We start from the raw sequence: 20,035 nt of genomic DNA, 5'->3' as shown, positions 1-20,035 counted from the left end.
TAAATTTTAATTAATATTTAAATATTTAAGAAACATTGGTTCTCAAAAATGTGTTTATTGGATTTAACTATGTGAGCAATAAACGAAGTCCAAATAGTAGTGAATGCCCCTCTCCAAGCACAAGAAATCCTTGGGTGGTATAGAATCTTATCCACAAATACGTGGAAAGGATTAGTACTCTGAGTAACCCATGAACGAGAGGATACTTAATGAGCAGCCCTTATGTGATATACATTGGAGAATAAGGCCACCTGAAATCCTTTTAAGAACAAAGTGGAGGAAAGAATGAATGGACATTGGAAAGTGTATGCATCTGTAATCAAACAAGATGATTACGTTTTTATAAAATTGTAAAATTCCAGCCAGAATAATTTTTCCAAAAATCACAAAGGCCCCAAGGAATCTACCCTTAACAAATAGTAAGTTAGCTTGTTTCATTGTTAAGATTGAATGATTCCTGTCCTCACAACAAAACTCATGATGGTATTCGAACATTTTTCTGTACTTTGGTTTAAAATATTTCTCTCAGAAGATGCTGGTCCTAATACCTTAGTAGCTACTGTCCATGCTACGGATCTTGACAGCAGCGACATGTTACATAAAATTGCAGCAGGAAACAAAAAGGGGGACTTGACCTGGAGAGTCAGAAAAGTAGAGATAAGGGCTTAAGAATGAGGGCAGGACACGGTCATATCCATCATTTTATTTGAGCCTGATGACAATGCTATAAGGGTCATTGTTATCCTCATTTTAGAAGAGACAAAACGGGTTCAGAGGGATTGATTTCCCCAAGTTCCCACAGCTGTGCCCGAACTGAATCCAGAAGTGAATTTCTGGCTTCTGTCTGACGTTCTCTACTCTATACCATTCCATGTGGAAATCGCAGGATTTAGCGTGAGTCTAGACAAATGTTTCTCCATTTCTTCTTTTTTCTTATGGCCTCCTAGGGAACCTTTTCAAGTATTCTTTTTGCAATGGTTTCCCCCATGAAAATTTAATACCACAGACATACTGTATATATCTGTTTATGTACCTGAATGTATGTTGTGCTTTATCCATAAAAAGAGAACTTTTCACTCCTCCAAGAACGAGTTTTCTCCTCTTTGGGCCTAATATCACTCCCTTAGAGAAGGCATGGTCTAGAGAGCCAGTCTTTTTCACCTTGTGGATTTGGGGGAGAAGGTGATCACTGCTGGTATATTGGTGACACTCAAGCACCCACTGGGCAATCCCACTGGATCATACTGCACACCCTAGGTAACACAGTTTAAAATCCTGTAATTTCTTTTGAGAGACAGATCATGAGACACACATCAGCCTTGGCCATGGACACCTTCACGGACCAACAAGGAAAGACATCTTTCTCTATCTATGGTAGAATTACAAATTCTACCGTGAATTTTTCTTGGTCCAAAGTTAAGCACTCTAGTTCTTTGTTCTAGGACATTTCTATGGGAATTTCATCGTTGGAGTTGCTAACACCAGCTCGTTGCGTTCATTGTATCAGCATTTAGAAGCTGAAATCGTGTTGTGGCAATGAGTCTTACCTTCAGTAAGAAAGCAGACTCTTAAGAGCGGGTGCTTAGAGGCAACGCCATTCTATTGGTCGAGACACCTTGTCCAGGGGTGCGCTGTGAAATGCAGCATCGTACAATGGTTGCCTCGTGACAATGGATCATTAAGAGATCGCAGGGACAAATCATTCACGTGATGCAGTGTCCCAAACTGGGAACTGGCAACGACGAGGTATACTGAGATTTTAGGAATTACAAAGAACAGACACCATCATGGTCATGGAAAGAAACAAATCTCAAGGAATCTGAGGACAGGAAACTCAGGGAACACACAATACTGCTTAAAGTCTCTTTAATTCTATCTGCAGCAACTGGCCTGAAATAGATACTAAAAAAATCTTTAGGCGTTTAGTTACTCCCTCTCTCCTTGGAGCTAAACCTGGTTTCGTATCTCTGCTTCTCCTTGTATGTCTGCTCCATTCTCATCCCTTTGTAGACCCGCCTGCTCTGCTTACGAACGACTGCTTCCAGCTCCTAGGCCTCGTGATTGTCCAGGTCCAGAGCCTGCCACAGGCAGCGTTAGTCTCTGGGCCCCTTAGTTCATCCGTCGAAGGCATGTGGCAGAGGTCACAGACTGCTGACCAGCCAGGGGGCTGCCTGCCTTTGGGTAAGTGACTGTCCCTGGCTCTCCCAGGAGCTCATGGGAGGCAGCACCACCTGAACTGTCAGAGTAGAGCAGGGCAGGGTATCAGAAATGACCTGCTTCTGTTATCAGCACAGCTGAGGTCACCAAAAGCGCAAGTGCTTTGCAGCTAGTTAGAGCCGAGAGCTGAGTTCCCCACACGTTTGCAAAAGGCATGTGGCTCTTGGTGACAGTCAGTGCTGCTGGGTCAGAGTCATTCCAGCATCTAGGTTTCTCGTTGCCCGTGACAGTCTCGCGGCTCTTCATCTCAAATCCTGTGTTGTTCTCTCACAATGTAGTTTGGATACGTGACAGGCAGCTGAACGGAAGACCTTTACCTCTGGACAGTACAAGTGTGGGGTGTGCGGTGGCCATGGGCGGATCAGGCATTGTGCCGGGTGCCGCTCCTTAGGCTGTCACACCAAGCCCTGGCATTCCTGCTTGCTGAGTGGACCTGTGGGGAAAGCGTGAGTGCACGTGTGCAGAGCATCCTCCTTTCCTGTCTCGCTGCTGACCTTGCCTCCAGACCAAGGGGGTGCGGCTCCCAGAGAAATATGTGAAGGAATGGGGTCAGTTCTGATTTGGCTTAAATGACAAACTGAATTACTTTTCGTTCATAAAGGTCCTTCCAGGGTTCTGTTGTTTGTTTTGTACAGTGAACTTCAGGCTTATGAAACGTGGCTGAGAATTCCTTTCATGTATGTTCTAGAACAGTGCTTCTCGAACCACCCGTGGTGAAGAACCAGTTTCGTTTTGTGTTTTAGTTTCAATCTGTTACGGACTGACGTGTGGTTTTCCAGTTCACACTGCATGTTGAGCTGCCACGCAGGTCCCCAGCCTCCAAACTCTGCTGAAAGCGCTCGAAGGCCAGGATGATGTCCACTTACTGTGAACATTTCCAAACTCATACTTTCAATCCCAGTACTTAGTTCGACGTGGACCAGTAACCAGCAGTTTGCGGGCTGACACCAGTCTGTGGACCACGCTTTAAACATCGCTGTTCTCTGACTTTGTATGTATGGGTTCTGAAATCAGGTGATTTGAAGCAGTCACATCGTTGGCCACCATATTCTCATCTGTGCTAATTCTGAGCTTGTCTGGATAACACTTTGGAAACTTATCTTATGCCATGAGATGGAATGAAGTCAAGAGCTTGCTAAGAGCTGAGTATCTGCCTTGATCACTTATGATTCTTCCACAGCATGAGGAAATTGAGAGTAAATATGGCCTGTGGTACCCAGGGTGATATGTTAATGTAACAAAATTCTTCTAGCTACTGAGAATGTCAGTAAAGTTCTGGGGTCCAATTCTGAAAGCACACCTTGAATTTTTGTCCTGTCTATCTGTATGCAGAGAAATGTTTATGTTTTCAAGCCTTTAGTGTAGAGGTATATAGTACTTGGAAGTAAAACAGAAAGAGAGATTAAAATGAAAGTTCCCATGACTTCTTGTCTCCAGATGCCCGGCCGATAGACCGGATGTGACAGACTAGCAGCTAGTCAGGAGGGCTGTGCCTTTTCCTGTGAAACCTGGAAATGCAGAAGTGGAGGCACCTGTCTGGCCCAGACCCTGACTAAGGTTGTCTGCCACTGTAGACAGGGTTATACAGGAAGGTGGGGTGAGGCTGCCAGGTCGGAGCAGAAAGATCTCGAGGACACAGCTTTGACTCCATCGTGGCGATCAGCATGTGCCTCTTCCTTGTATTAGGTAAAGAAGATCTACGTTCAGTTACCCATTCAGCTGGGAATTATTTATGGGTAATACAAAGACAGACGTTTGCAATGTGAATGCTGCCTTGTAAGAGCTTTAAATACGTTGCTTGGTGGTAAAGCCTAGAACATAGCAGTGAATAACAAGTTTTAGGAGCATTTAGAGAGAGGAGATAAATGTTCGCAGCTCTGGTTTATAGTGACGCATTTGCCTGTATGTGAACTGTAGGTGCTACATGTTCAATAACATGTCTTATTTAGTTGGCAAATATTTATTGGGTGCCTGTTATGTACCAGGAACTGTACTAGGTAAACAATGCAACCGCTAACCTGCTCCTTCCCACTCTACCCTTGAGAGCTTAGAGTCTAGCAGGGACATTGGACTGTTAAGCAATTGCAAGGAGGTGAGATGAATGCCAGGATGTGGATGTGCAGTGCTGTGGCAGCACGGAACAGGACTCAGAGAAGGCTGCAGAGAAAGTTAATGTAAGAGTAAGGAATTTATGTTTGATAGCTATAGGACTCACTTATTATATCTCTCCAAAGATCTATTTTTGGAAGTCTCTATGAAGATGTGATTCAGTTAGGTGCAGCAGGAAAGCTAGATTACCTCTGAGACTTTCCTGGTGGCACAGTGGTTAAGAATCTGCCTGCCAATGCAGGGGGCACGGGTTCGAGCCCTGGTCCAGGAAGATCCCACATGCCGCAGAGCAACTAAGCCTGTGCGCCACAACTACTGAGCCTGCGCTCTAGAGCCAGTGAGCCACAACTATTGAGCCCGCGCGCCACAACTACTGGAGCCCGCGCACCTAGAGCCCGTGTTCCGCGACAAGAGAAGCCACGGCAATGAGAAGCCCGTGCGCTGCAACGAAGAGTAGTCCCCGCTCTCCACAACTAGAGAAAGCCTGCATGCGGCAACGAAGACCCAACGCAGCCAAAAATAAATAAATTTATTAAAAAAAAAAAAAAGACTAGATTACCTCCAATCACCAGCCTCATGTTATATTCCTTCTTCCACACTGCGAAGTATCCTAGGTGAGCTAGGTATGAATACCACTCCCAAAAGGCCACAAGATGGCAGTGTAACTATTAGCAAAATACTTGAATAGTTTAAATTACACATTCATAATTGAATTGTATTCCATTGGCTTTTTAAAAAAATTCAAATAAATGAACTGCATTTAAATTTATTTATATGTATGTGATTCTCAGAGGCCCTTTATGAAAAGAATCTTTAGGGTACACAATAGTAATAATATCTCTATTCATTTTTTTTTTCATTATAACTATTTTCCTGTAGTAGTCAGTGGGGGAGGCCAGATTTCAGAAGGCAAGAATTTATGACTTACTGGAAGAACAAGAATGCTGGGAGGATATAAGAGAAAATATTTTAAACTCTCATGAAGTCTTCTTATAACATGAAGGCGTCATGAGGAGACTATGACCAGCTACTGCTGTTTATTATGAGCATAAAACAGAAACTCCTACTTGAATAATTGTTGAGCATATACAGAATATGGACCTTGCAAGATACTCCGTGACACATAACCAACATTGTAAAAGTGTTTGCTAGAATTCCACTTATTCTTATGATATTACTAAATCTGGTACCATCTCTTTTGTGAAGTTTTCCTTGACCTAAAGTTACACACTCCATTGCCTTTCAGGTCCTGTGTCAGCCTTCAGGCCATTAATAATTACTACAAGCTTCCCTTCCCGTCTTCCTTTTCCTTCCCCTATTCCTCCTCCAAGGCGAGATGTCAGCACCCAACATCCAAGCAGTTGGGGCAAAGTGAGGAGTTGTTGTTGCACAGCGACTTGCCTAGCGTTAGGGCTTGTCCTGAAGGCAGCCAGGGTCATTGGGTTGTAGGACTTTCACTTTTAAAGCTGGGACAGTCCTGGCCAAACCAGGATGAGCTGGTCACCCTACTGGTGTCTAAGGAAGCAGGGTGGTCCGAGAAGATGTTGTGGAGAGAGGATGATGGAGGAAGTGTAGTAAAATATTAACAATTGAGACATATGGGTGAAAGGGTTGTGAGAGTTCTTGCAACTTTTCTGCAGGTTTACAACTATTTAAAAAACAAACAAATAAACAAACAGCAAAGTATCTTCTTTTTGGGAACGCTGTGTGGCTGTGGGATCTTAGTTCCCTGACCAGGGATTGAACACTGAGCCCCCAGCAGTGAAAGCGCCGAGCCTTAACCCCTGGAGTGCCAGGGAAGTGCCACAAGGCATCTTCCTGATGAAGTAGAATGGTGAGTTTGGCTTCTGGTATTCAATAAAATGGAGACTCAAATCCCTATTTTACTACTAACTAGGTGTATGATACTGGGTAATCACTTAATTCCTTTGAAACTCAATTTCCTCATCTATAAAATGGGCACACTTAATAGTACCTACCTATTGTAGGACTGTAATGAGGCTTAAATGAGATGGTATATGTAAAATACTTGGCACAGTGCCTTGTTCATAAATGATAAATACTATATTAGCTATTTTTTTTTTTTTTTTTTTTGCGGTACGCGGGCCTCTCACTATTGTGGCCTCTCCCGTTGCGGAGCACAGGCTCTGGACGCGCAGGCTCAGCGGCCATGGCTCACGGGCCCAGCCGCTCCGCGGCATGTGGGATCTTCCCGGACCGGGGCATGAACCCATGTCCCCTGCATCGACAGGCGGACTCTCAACCACTGCGCCACCAGGGAAGCCCGAGCTATTATTTTTTATTATATATTTCAGGTGTACAGAATTATTATTCATCATCTGTATATACTACAGAGTGACCACCACCACAAGTCTAGCTACCATCCATCACCATACAGTTGACCCCCTTCACCCTTTTTTTGGGGGGGGGCTGCGTTGGGTCTTCGTTGCTGCATGCGGGCTTTCTCTAGTTGCTGCGAGTGTTGGCTACTCTTCATTGCGGTGTGCGGCTTCTCATTGCGGTGGCTTCTCTTGTTGCGGAGCACGGGCTTTAGGCGCTCAGGCTTCCATAGTTGCAGCGTGTGGGCTCAGTAGTTGCAGCACGCAGGCCCTAGAGCTCACGGGCTTCAGTAGTTGTGGCACGCAGGCTCAGTAGTTGTGGCTTGTGGGCTCTACAACGCAGGCTTAGTAGTTGTGGCGCATGGGCTTGGTTGCTTCACGGCATGTGGGATCTTCCCCGACCAGGGATTGAACCAGTGTCCCCTGCATTGGCAGGTGGATTCTTAACCACTGCGCCAGCAGGGAAGTCCCCCCCTTCACCCATTTTGCCCACCTCTCAGCCACCTTCCCCTTTGGTAACCACTAATCTGTTCTCAGTACTTATGTTTTTGTTTAATTTTGTTTGTTCATTTGTTTCATTTTGTCTTAGATTTCACATTTGAGTGTATGGCATTTGTCTATCTCTGTCTGACTTATTTCATTTAGCATAATATCCTGCAAGTCCATTCATGTTGTTGCAAATGGTAGGATTTCATTCTTTTTTATGGATGAGTAGTATTCCATTATATATATAATCTTATTCATCCATTCATTTATCAATGGACACTTGCAGGTTGTTTCCATGTCTTGGCTATTGTAAATAATGCTGCAATGAACATAAGGGTGCATATATCTTTTTGAGTTAGTATTTTCATGTTCTTTGGATAAATACCCAGAAGTAGAGTAACTGGATCATATAGTAGTTCTACTCTCTTTTTTTTTTTTTTTGGTCCACGCTGCGTGACATGCAGGATCTTAGTTCCTCAACCAGGGATCGAACCCGTGCCCCCTGCATTGGGAGCTCAGAGGCTTAACCACTGGACCACCAGGGAAGTCCTTGGTAGTTCTATTCTTAATTTTTTGAGAAATCTCCATACTGTTTTCCGCAGTGGTTGCACCCAATTTTCGGTCTCACCACCAGTGTACAAGTGTATATGAACTATTATTTTTAATGCAGAAATGGGTTATATTTCCTTCTGCCACATTTAGGAGCAGCAAATGATTCTACATGGGTAGAATTGTCAGAGTTTAAAGGAGTAGGTTAGTTAAACAGATGTTAAGAAAGAAAATAGAAATAGCCCATGAAGATGAACTATGATTTCAGAAACCTAGAACAATGACTTAGCCCACTTTTAAAAATTATCATTAGTGCTTATGAATTGCAGTGAAGGAATTTATGCTTAAGTATAATTCCTCTGGCATGTAATTTTATTTGTGAGGAATAAGATTCTAATGTAAAACAGCTCATCTTTAGAAACAAAAAACACAGCACATATAGATACTGAAAATGTCATCAGGCAGTGGGCCATGACAGAAAGATGTCATTTTTTGGTACTGCAGAACATTGTTTCTCTTTCTGTTTTTTAACATGGTGAAGTATTTCCAAGAAAAGTTTCAGTTGGAACATTTAAATCAATTTAAATACAGCATACGGCCTAATTATCATTTAGAGTTATCAGGTAGAAGGCGGTCCATTATACTGAAGCCCAAATAAGGGCTCAAATTCTGGTTTCACCAGGATTGTTTGCTGGGAGACTTTGGGAAAGTTATTTAACTTCTCTGATCCTCACTTTCTTCAGCTGTAAGATGGGGTCATAATACCTACCTTGTAGGATGTTGTAAGGATTGAATGAGAAAACTACTTTACTCAGTAAAGTAGTTTTTCAAACTTTTTAGTCTCAGGACCCCATTACACTCTTAAAAATTATTAAACACTCCTAAGAGCCTTTGTTTATGTACGTTATAGCTATTGATATTTACCATATTAAAAATTAAAACTGAGAAAAACTTAAATATGTAATTCATTTAAAAATAACAGGCCTATTATGTGTTAACATATAATTTTTATGCAAAAACCCTTTATTTTCATTAAAAAATTTAGTGAGAAGAACAGCATTGTTTTATATTTTTCCAAATCTCTTTCATGTATGACTAATAGAAGACAATGGATTCTCATATCTGCTTCAGCATTCAAACTGTTACAATATGTTCTTTTGGTAGAAATATCAAAATTTCTTTTCATCTTCAATGAAAAACCAGCCTTATATAGCTATGTAGTTGAAAAAGGAGAATGTTATGAGCATTTTCAGATAGTTGTAGATTCTCTTCTTTGATACTATACCAAAACTCGAGAAAGTGGTGGGTTTTTTGTTTTGTTTTGTTTTGTTTTATTGGAGTATAAATGCTTTACAATGTTGTGTTAGTTTCTGCTGCACAGTGAAGTGAATCAGCCATATGAATACATATATCCCCTCCCTCTTGGACCTCCCTCCCCCCATGCCACCCAACTAGGCCATCACAGAGCACCGAGCTGAGCACCCTGTGCTATACAGCAGGTTCCTACTAGCTATCTATTTTACACATGGCAGTATATTTATGTTGAACCTAATCCCCCCGTTCATCCCACCCTCCCCTTTCCCCCCATGTCCAAATGTCCATTCTCTACGTCTGCCTTTCTATTCCTGCCCTGCAAATAGGTTCATCTGTACCATTTTTCTAGATTCCACATATATGCGTTAATATACGATATTTGTTTTTCTCTTTCTGACTTAACTTCACTCTGTATGACAGACTCTAGGTCCAGCCACATCTCTACAAATGACCCAATTTCATTTCTTTTTATGGCTGAATAATATTCCATTATATATATGTACCACATCTTTATCCCTTCATCTGTCAATGGACATTTAGGTTGTTTCCATGTCCTGGCTATTGTAAATAGTGCTGCAATGAACATTGTGGTACATGTGTCTTTTTGAATTATGGTTTTCGTAGGGTATATGCCCAGTAGTTGGATTGCTGGGTCATATAGTAGTTCTATTTTTAGTTTTTTAAGGAACCTCCGTACTGTTCTCCATAGTGGCTGTATTAATTTACATTCCTACCAACAGTGCAAGAGAGTTCTCTTTTCTCTGCACTCTCTCCAGCATTTATTTGTAGATTTTCTGATGCTGCCCATTGTAACTGGTGTGAGGTGATACCTCATTGTAGTTTTGATTTGCATTTCTCTAATGATTAATGATGTTGAGCATTCTTTCATGTGTTTGTTGGCAATCTGTATATCTTCTTTGGAGAAATGTCTATTTAGGTCTTCTGCCCATTTTTGGATTGGGTTGTTTGTTATTTTGATATTGAGCTGCATGAGCTGCTTGTATATTTTGGAGATTAATCGTTTGTTTGTTTCTTCATTTGCAAATATTTTGTCCCATTCTGAGGGTTGTCTTTTCATTTTTTTATGGTTTCCTTTGCTGTGCAAACGCTTTTAAGTTTAATTAGGCTCCATTCACTTATTTTTGGTTTTATTTTCATTATTCTAGGAGGTGGGTCATAAAAGATCTTGCTTTGATTTATGTCAGAGTGTTTTTCCTATGTTTTCCTCTAAGAGTTTTATAGTGTCCAGTCTTACATTTAGGTCTTTAATCCATTTTGAGTTTATTTTTGTGTATGGTGTTAGGTAGTGTTCTACTTTCATTCTTTTACATGTAGCTGTCCAGTTTCCCCAGCACCATTTATTGAAGAGGCTGTCTTGTCTACACTGTATTCTTGCCTTCTTTGTCATAGATTAGGTGACCATAGGTGTGTGGGTTTATCTCTGGGCTTTCTATCCTGTATCATTGATCTATATTTCTGTTTTTGTGCCAGTACCATAGTGTCTGGATTACTGTAGCTTTGTAGTATAGTCTGGAGTCAGGAAGCCTGATTCCTCCAGCTCAGTTTTTCTTTCTCAAGATTGCTTTGGCTTTTCAGGGTCTTTTATGTTTCCATACAAATTGTATAATTTTTTGTTCTAATTATGTGAAAAATGCCACTGGTAATTTGATAGGGGTTGCATTGAACCTGTAGATTGCTTTGGGTAGTATAGTCATTTTCACAATATTGATTCTTCCAATCCAGGAGCATGGTATATCTTTCCATCTGTTTATGTCATCTTTGATTTCTTTCATCAGTGTTTTATAGTTTTCTGAGTACAGGTCTTTTGTCTCCTTAGGTAGGTTTATTCCTAGGTATGTTATTCTTTTTTTTGTGATGGTAAATGGGACTGTTTCCTTAATTTCTCTTCCTGATATTTCATTGTTAGTGTATAGGAATTCAAGAGATTTCTGTGCATTAATTTCGTATCCTGCAAACTTACCAAATTCATTGATTAGTTCTAGTAGTTTTCTGGTGGCATCTTTAGGATTTTCTGTGTATAGCATCATGTCATCTGCAAACAGTGACAGTTTTACTTCTTCTTTTCCAATTTGTGTTTCTTTTATTTCTTTTTCTTCTCTGATTGCCATGGCTAGGACTTCCAATACTATGTTGAGTAAGAGTGGTGAGAGTGGACATCCTTGTCTTATTCCTGATCTTGAGGAAATGCTTTCAGTTTTTCACCATTAAGAATGATGTTTGCTGTGGATTTGTCATACATGGCCTTTATTATGTTGAGGAAGCTTCCCTCTATGCCCACTTTCTGGAGAGTTTTTATCATAAATGGGTGTTGAATTTTGTCAAAAGCTTTTTGTGCATCTATTGAGATGATCATATAGCTATGTAGTTGAAAAAGGAGAATTTTATGAGCCTTTTCAGATAATTGTGGATTTTCTTCTTTGATACTATATCAAAACTCGAGAAAGTGGTGTTTTTTTAAATATATATATATATATATATGAATTTATTTATTTGTTGGCTGTGTTGGGTCTTTGTTGCTGCACGCAGGTTTTCTTTAGTTGTGGTGAGTGGGGACTACTTTTCGTTGCGGTGCGCGGGCTTCTCATTGCAGTGGTTCTCTTGTTGTGGAGCATGGGCTCTAGGCATGTGGGCTTCAGTAGTTGCAGCACGCGGGCTCAGTAGTTGTGGCTCGCAGGCTCTAGAGTGCAGGCTCAGTTGTTGTGGTGCACGGGCTTAGTTGTTCCACGGTATGTGGGATCTTCCCGGACCAGGGCTCGAACCCGTGTCCCCTGCACTGGCAGGTGGATTCTTAACCACTGCGCCATCAGGGAAGTCCAGTGGTGGTTTTTTAAAGGTTAGTTGCAATTTGGAATCTGCAATTGTATCAGTTGACTTTTCGAAATCTGTTCTATTAAAATCCATTGCTCTGTCTTGTAATAAGAATGGATCTTGTACCCATTACAAAAATATTGGTTTTCTGAATTATATGACCACCCAAAATTTGACACATTTTATTCTAATATCAAAAAAACCCCTAATTATATCACCACCTATTTCATTAGAAAAGTCTGTAAGCATTGGAAAGCTGTCAAGTTTATAGTCCAGAATTCTAATTTTTACTTGAAAACTCAAAATTTATCATTAGCCACAAATACTATCAATAGCCACAAATTATGAGGACCTAAATTTTATTAATTTAGGTCCACATGATTTTATTACTCTAATACATGATTTCCAACCTGTGTTCTTTAGAGCCTAGGATAGAGTTTCAGGAGTGGGGGGAGTGATGCAGGGATGGTTTTTACAGTGAGAAGAGGACTAAGGCCAGGACCCCAGGAAGGACCAGAATGAAAGAGCGGGAGAGAGGCATGGCAGAATCCAGAAAGAGGATTGCACCGGAAGACAACAAGGCAATGGTTGCCACTGAAGCACTGATTTACTTTCACGTATGGAGGAGCTACTTCCATTTATTTTTCCTAAAACTTTTCAAAGCTCTACCATTTCATTCTGGAAAAGACCATAAGCCATCAGTCTTATCCTCTCTATCGAATGTTGGAAGCAGCCTGAGTACAGTGGAAAGATCACTAAAGCTCTGGCCCCACCCCTCGATTGTTGGGAAACCTTGGACAAATGATAACTCTGAAACTTCAGTGTTTTCATTGGTTAAAACATGTGTAACAGGGTCGTTTATAGGAGAAAACTAGAATCATGTATATGAAGAAAGCACTATATGATATTTGCTAACATTTGCCCATGTTTCTAGATGTCAGGCCTTGTTTAAAAAGCTTACCTGTATTATCAAGTTCTGTCTTTAATTCTCTTATCAACCCTAAGATAGGCACTATTATAATTCCTGATTTACAAATATGAAAACTAAGGTTCAGAGAGGTTAGTTTGCACTCAATATAGATCGTGTGCACCATCTATGAATACACTTTTTTCAACTTCGTTAAAAAAAAAACACCAGATTATAGAATGAAGGTAAATGTAAAATGGGCTTAATAACTCTAGCCGGGATATCAAGAGAGTTAATTAGGCGCTAAACACTGAGAGCTAGTCCTGAGAAGCAGCAGAAAAGCTAGATCTCACGTGGGCCGTCAGCTGTCTCGGAAAGGGGGCGGGGACGCTGGCGCCCAAGACACGAGGGCACATCCGCCGAGAGGACCTAGGTAGTAGGAAATCTCAGAAATGAAGTGGGAAAATTTAAAGCACCGAAAACAAACTTTGCCTAGATTACAGTTTGAACCTGTAGCGTTCACTGCCTTTTACGAAGACAATGAGGCCTATTGATGAGGCTATTTCATTTGCTCGCTGAGAAACTCCCAGGGAACCAGGGAAACCAACCTGCGACCCAGCTTACCCGCAAGCCGTCTCCCAAGGCAACCGGGAGGAGGCGTGGTCTGAGGATAGGTCCCGCCCTCTTTCTCCAACTCAAATAACGATTGGCTTGGAGGCACGGCGGTGGCGCCGGGAGGCGGATCCAGGATCCCCAGCTCTGGCTGGGCCGCGCAGCCATTTTGGACTGTGTGGGTTTCCGGGACGTTTCGAGTGCGTCCTAGGTCTCGGGGGTTCCGCAGATCACAGGCCCAGGGCCCGCGTCCGAGTGTCAGGTTGGAGCCGGGAAACGTCCCAGGGGGTAGCGGCGGCGGGGGCAGGATGAGCGCGGAGGCGGCGGACCGGGAGGCGGCCACCTCCAGCCGGCCCTGCACCCCGCCGCAGACCTGCTGGTTCGAGTTCCTGCTGGAGGAGTCGCTGTTGGAGAAACATCTGCGCAAGCCCTGCCCGGGTAAGCGCGGCGCCTGCAGCTCGAGCGGAGCGGGACCCGGTCACCGGCGCTGCCCTCCCGTCTCTCACCATCCCGCGCCTTCTCGGCCACGAACCTGCGGCTCGGGAGGCGGGGACCGGAGCCGAGCTCTGGCTAGGCCCCCGGCTAAGTGTTAAACACACCAGTGCGGGGGCACTGCTGTGAGAGGCCAAAGAAAGGCGCAAAACAAAGGAGCTTCCGCATCCACCCCCTTTTACTGTTCGGGGTTTTAACACCTGCGAGATGGCCTTGTGAGAGTATTTGGGTTGAGGAGGCTGGCTCGAGCCCTCCTCTTGACAGAACCCCGCACAGTTTGGGGAGATGGGGAGAAATCAACGATTCGGGGGCTGATCCTGACCCTAATTAGTTAACTATCTTAGGTTCCTATTTAACTGTTTTATTCCTCAACGAGGAGACTTTACCGACTCTTAATTATATATTTCAAAGTTAAGCTGTAAATCAAAATGAAGAAATCTTTGAAAGCAGAAAAAAACTACAGTTGCAAGATGGTTCTTGTATAATGATGATCATGATTAATATCCCAGTTAATGAGTACTCTCAGGGAAGGTGGAAAACTCCAGGCATTTCTGGAAAGAGGTACTGGCATGAAAAAGTAAGTTCCTTGGATGATATTTTGCTGATAAAGTTCGAATCCAGTTGTGGCTTGTTCAGTCTAATAGACTGGCTTTAGTCTCCTGGTGGAGACTACTGTGCGAGAAGTTAGTGTACTTCACTTGGGCAGTTTTACCACCTATATTATATTATGTTCTTTTAATTAATTGATTTTGACTAACGTTTGTTGAGTCTTTCTGCGTGCCAGTCACTGTGCTTAATGCTTCATATCTGTTATCTCATTTAATCAGTCTTCATAGTAATCCTGTGAAGTAGGTGGCATTATCCTCTATTTTGCATGACAAACAGGTGCAGAGGTAACTTTATGCAGGCCCCACTAATTAAGCGTTAAAACAGTGATTCTAAAGATGACATCTCTTTCCTTTAATTGACATTCGTTGTTTGCTGAACTGGAAATCTATAACCATTATGTTCTTCCCTGTTAAGTGCTTTCTTCTGCAGGAATCTGTTATCCTTTCTTCCTTACACCCTTCCTGATCTTTCCCTTTAATCCCCAGGCACACTTCTTATAAATCATAATCCTTAGTTATTCTACCTACACAACTGTTTGGATTTTTTTTAACTTTCTTTTTAATTGAAGTATAGTTGATGTACAATGTTTCAGGTGTACAGCAAAGTGATTACGATATATATATATATATATATATATATATTCCTTTTCAGATACTTTTCCATTATAGGTTATTATAAGATATTGAATATAGTTCCCTGTACTATACGGTAGGTCCTTGTTTATTTTATATGTATCTGTCAATCCCAAATTCCTAATTTATCCCTCCCCCCCTTTCCCATTTGGTAACCATAAATTTGTTTTCTTTGTGAGTCTATTTCTGTTTTGTAAATAAGTTCATTTGTATCACTTTTAGATTCCACATAAAATGATGTCATACGACATTTGTCTTTCTCTGTCTGATGTACTTTTCTTAGTATGATAATCTCTAGGTCCATCCATGTTGCTGCAGTGGCATAATTTCATTCTTTTTTATGGCTGAGTAATATTCCAATGTATATATGTACCACATCTTTATCCATTCATCTGTCAGCGGACACTTGGGTTATTTCCATGTCTTGGCTATTGTGAATAGTGCTGCTGTGAACTTACGGGTGCATGTATCTTTTCAAATTAGAGTTTTTGTCTTTTCCAGATATATGCCCAAGAGTGGGATTGCTGGATCATATAGTAACTTTATTTTTAATTTTTTAAGGAACCTCCATACTGTTTTCCATAGCGGCTGCACCAGTTTACATTCCTGTCAATCATGTAGGAGGGTTCCCTTCTTTCCACACCCTCTCCAGCATTTATTATTTGTAGACATTTTGGTGATGGCCATTCTGACTGGTGTGCGGTGATACCTCATTGTAGTTTTGATTTGCATTTCTCTAATAGCGATATGGAGCATCTTTTCACATGCCTGTTGGCCTGTTTGGATTCCTTTGTGGTCAAAAACTAATACAGTGAATCCTTTGGATCTTCATAATTAGAACTTAAGTTCAAGAATTATTTTCTTTTAAATCCTAGATCCTGCACCAGTTCAACTTATAGTCCAGTTTTTGGAACAGGCTTCTAAACCTTCAGTTAATGAACAGAACCAAGTTCAACCTCCACCTGATAACAAGAGAAATCGTATTTTAAAGCTTCTTGCTCTTAAAGTTGCTGCACATTTGAAGTGGGACTTAGACATATTAGAGAAAAGGTATACAAGATTTAAATGAATTTATTTTTAGTACTGTTAGATATCTTGGTTTATTTCAATATGTGTTCTTATAATATTGGCCCTTAAAATGAAAATTATTTTTCTCTGCATTCTTGGTAAAATATGCAAGTAGTTTTCAAAAGGTGTAAGAAAATATTCGACTATTAGATGAATTTAAATAACCTTTTAAAGTATAAACTTGGTGTTATCAATAATGAGCCATTTTATTATTGTTCTTTTCTTTGATGTGCTAAGTAGGAAAGTCCATGCCTAAACAGTTTTAAATGTTCAGTTTACTTTTACATATCTGAAGAAAATGAATAAAAATTAATGATGCATGGTACATAATGTATGGATGATTCCTTATTGAATAATTCAGTTTATTTTACTGGGCATAAATCAATCACTGTCTCCCAAACTCTTAAGCTGTCTTATTAGAATCAGTGGTTATTTGTTTACAAATAAATAATTTCAAAGGCGTAGTTATAAAATGATTTGTTTTCATCCCCTTCTCACAATTGAAAAAGAAATACCTTATAGAACATTTGGGAAAATTCAGAAAATAAGAAATAATAGAGGAGGGGAGAGAAGTATTTTTAACATTTTTGTGTGATTTATTTTTAAACAAAATTGTGAACATATCTTATATACTGTTTTGATTTGTTTTATTTCATATAGCAGGATATCATGAACATTTTCCCATTTTGTTTTTTGGAGTTTATTCCATTGTATAGATAATTTATTAACTGTTCCTCCATTGACAGTTTTCTCTAGTTTTTCACTTTTTTTTTTTTTTTTTTTTTACCGGTACCCGGGCCTCTCACTGTTGTGGCCTCTCCCGTTGCGGAGCACAGGCTCAGCAACCATGGCTCGTGGGCCCAGCCGCTCCGCGGCACGTGGGATCTTCCCGGACCGGGGCACGAACCTGTGTCCCCTGCATCGGCAGGCGGACTCTCAACCATTGTGCCACCAGGGAAGCCCTAGTTTTTCACTTTTATTAATGACAGAGCCTTAAATGTCTATGTCCGTAAACTTTATCTGAATTTCGAGTTACAGCCTTAGTATAGATTGTTAAATTGCTTGGTCAAGTGGTATAAACATTTTTAAAGCACATTATGCATGTTACCAGATTGCATTCCAAGAGAGTTGTATTAGTTTATACTCACACTAGTAGTATTTAAACATTGTTTTTGCACCATATCTTCTATAGCATTAAAATTAGAATTAAACAAAAAGTTTTATGCTTTAATCTAAGGGGAAACTTATCCATTAATAGATTTGAGGCATATCAACAGGTAGCAGTGTGTACAAAAAAGCATGATGTATGTGTTACACTTGGAAAATTGAGCATTGATTGGCTATTTGATGGTAAGCAATTAAAATTTTTTTAGATGTGAAATTTATACTGTCATTATGTTAGGAGGTAATTTTTTGGAGATATATTCTGAAATACTTGTGGAAAAAATGATTTAATATTGGGAATTTGCTTCACAATAATATGGGAAGGAGGGAAGTGGGTGGAGTGGAGATGAAACAAGATTGGCCATCAGTTGATAATTGTTGAAGCTGGATGATGGGCACATTGGGCTATATTATATTATTCTGTCTACTTTTGTATATGTTTAAATTGTTTTCATAATGAAAGCTTAAAAACTCTTTTTGAATTTGATAGGTATATTTTCATATAAGTTGTTGAAACAGGTTAATAAAATGGTCTGTAGATTTACTCCTTTAACAGTATAATTACTTTGAGTGAAAATACTGAATTGTGTATTTTGTGGTTACACAGCTTATATATCTTTTGATTCTTCCTTTTTAAGTTTGTCTGTTCCAGTATTGAATATGTTACTAAATGAACTGCTGTGCATCAGTAAAGTTCCTCCCGGAACAAAGCACATAGACATGGATCTGGCCACTTTACCTCCAACCACTGCCATGGCTATACTTCTCTACAATAGATGGTAAATGTTTTCATAAACCTGAAATGTGTTGGGCAGCCTCTCTTTAATTGCACTCTGACTTCCAGGGATATGCTGTTAAGTTACTCCTTCTACTCTAGGGATCTCTCAGAGGATCTTGGAAACAGTGAATCTGTTGGTGGAGAAAATTTATGACTGCATAGATGAAAAGAATTCTGATAAAGATGTGGATGACTTACAAAGTTTTTATTATATATCAATTAGAATTTCAGATAGTTTTTAAGTTTTCTAAGGAGCACTTGAAAAAAAACTTGAAGTGATATTTACAGTGTGTTAACTTTTGGTTTTTTGGTCTTTTTTACAGGGCAATTAGGACAATTGTTCAAAGTAGTTTTCCTGTCAAACAACCAAAACCTGGACCTCCTCAGTTAAGTGTGTAAGTTGGCCATTTTTTTTTTCTTAGATTTCATATATATGTGTTAGCATACGGTATTTGTCTTTCTCTCTCTGACTTACTTCACTCTGTATGACAGACTCTAGGTCCATCCACCTCACTACAAATAACTCTATTTCGTTTCTTTTTATGGCTGAGTAATATTCCATTGTATATATGTGCCACATCTTCTTTATCCATTCTTTCGATGATGGGCACTTAGGTTGTTTCCATCTCCTGGCTATTGTAAATAGAGCTGCAATGCACATTTTGGTACATGACTCTTTTTGAATTATGGTTTTCTCAGGGTATATGCCCAGTAGTGGGATTGTTGGGTCATTTGGTAGTTCTATTTGTAGTTTTTTAAGGAAGCTCCATACTGTTCTCCATAGTGGCTGTACCAATTCACATTCCTACCAGCAGTGCAAGAGTGTTTGCTTTTCTCCACCCCCTCTCCAGCATTTATTGTTTCTAGATTTTTTGATGATGGCCATTCTGACCAGTGTGAGATATCTCATTGTAGTTTTGATTTGCATTTCTCTAATGATTAATGATGTTGAGCATTCTTTCATGTGTTTGTTGGCAATCTGTATATCTTCTTTGGAGAAATGTCTATTTAGGTCTTCTGCCCATTTTTGGATTGGTTGTTTGTTTTTTTGTTATTGAGCTGCATGAGCTGCTTATAAATTTTGGAGATTAATCCTTTGTCAGTTGCTTCATTTGCAAATATTTTCTCCCATTCTGAGAGTTGTCTTTTTGTCTTGTTTATGGTTTCCTTTGCTGTGCAAAAACTTTGAAGTTTCATTAGGTCCTATTTGTTTATTTTTGTTTTTATTTCCATTTCTCTAGGAGGTGGGTCAAAAAGGATCTTGCTGTGATTTATGTCATAGAGTGTTCTGCCTATGTTTTCCTCTAAGAGTTTGATAGTTTCTGGCCTTACCGTTTAGGTCTTTAATCCATTTTGAGCTTATTTTTGTGTATGTTGTTAGGGAGTGTTCTAATCTCATTCTTTTACATGTAGCTGTCCAGTTTTCCCAGCAGCACTTATTGAAGAGGCTTTCCTTTCTCCACTGTACATTCCTGCCTCCTTTATCAAAGATAAGGTGACCATATGTGCGTGGGTTTATCTCTGGGCTTTCTATCCTGTTCCATTGGTCTGTCTTTATGCTTTTGTGCCAGTACCATACTGTCTTTATTACTGTAGCTTTGTAGTATAGTCTGAAGTCAGGGAGCCTGATTCCTTCAGCTCCGTTTTTCGTTCTCAAGATTGCTTTGGCTATTCGGAGTCTTTTGTGTTTCCATACAAACTGTGAAATTTTTTGTTCTAGTTCTGTGAAAAATGCCAGTGGTAGTTTCGTAGGGATTGCATGAATCTGTAGATTGCTTTGGGTAGTATAGTCATTTTCACAATGTTGATTCTTCCAATCCAAGAACATGGTATATCTCTCCATCTATTTGTATTATCTTTACTTTCTTTTGTCAGTGTATTATAATTTTCTGCATACAGGTCTTTTGTCTCCTTAGGTAGGTTTATTCCT

The 20,035-nt window shown here is 40.3% G+C and overlaps 1 protein-coding gene across 2 annotated transcripts in view; it reads left to right on the top strand.

The window, feature by feature from the left end:
* The first annotated feature begins 13,550 nt into the window (after nt 1-13,550).
* INTS8 (integrator complex subunit 8) overlaps nt 13,551-20,035 on the top strand; it is a 51,236-nt gene continuing 44,751 nt past the window's right edge. Inside the window, exons 1-4 of one of the 2 annotated variants that reach the window (XM_082675104.1) lie at nt 13,551-13,800; nt 15,971-16,145; nt 17,966-18,106; nt 18,429-18,500. In XM_082675104.1, the coding sequence (XP_082531230.1) occupies nt 13,671-13,800; nt 15,971-16,145; nt 17,966-18,106; nt 18,429-18,500 (518 nt within the window). In that variant the 5' untranslated portion in view covers nt 13,551-13,670. The remainder of the gene's footprint in view (nt 13,801-15,970; nt 16,146-17,965; nt 18,107-18,428; nt 18,501-20,035) is intronic. The other variant, XM_082675105.1, reaches the window with a different exon arrangement.

This window comes from Grampus griseus, assembly GCF_964374135.1.
Source record: "Grampus griseus genome assembly, chromosome: 17".
Taxonomy (NCBI): Eukaryota; Metazoa; Chordata; class Mammalia; order Artiodactyla; family Delphinidae; genus Grampus; species Grampus griseus.
Note: the sequence above shows the minus strand (reverse complement) of the source record. Positions and strands in the feature narration are given on the sequence as shown.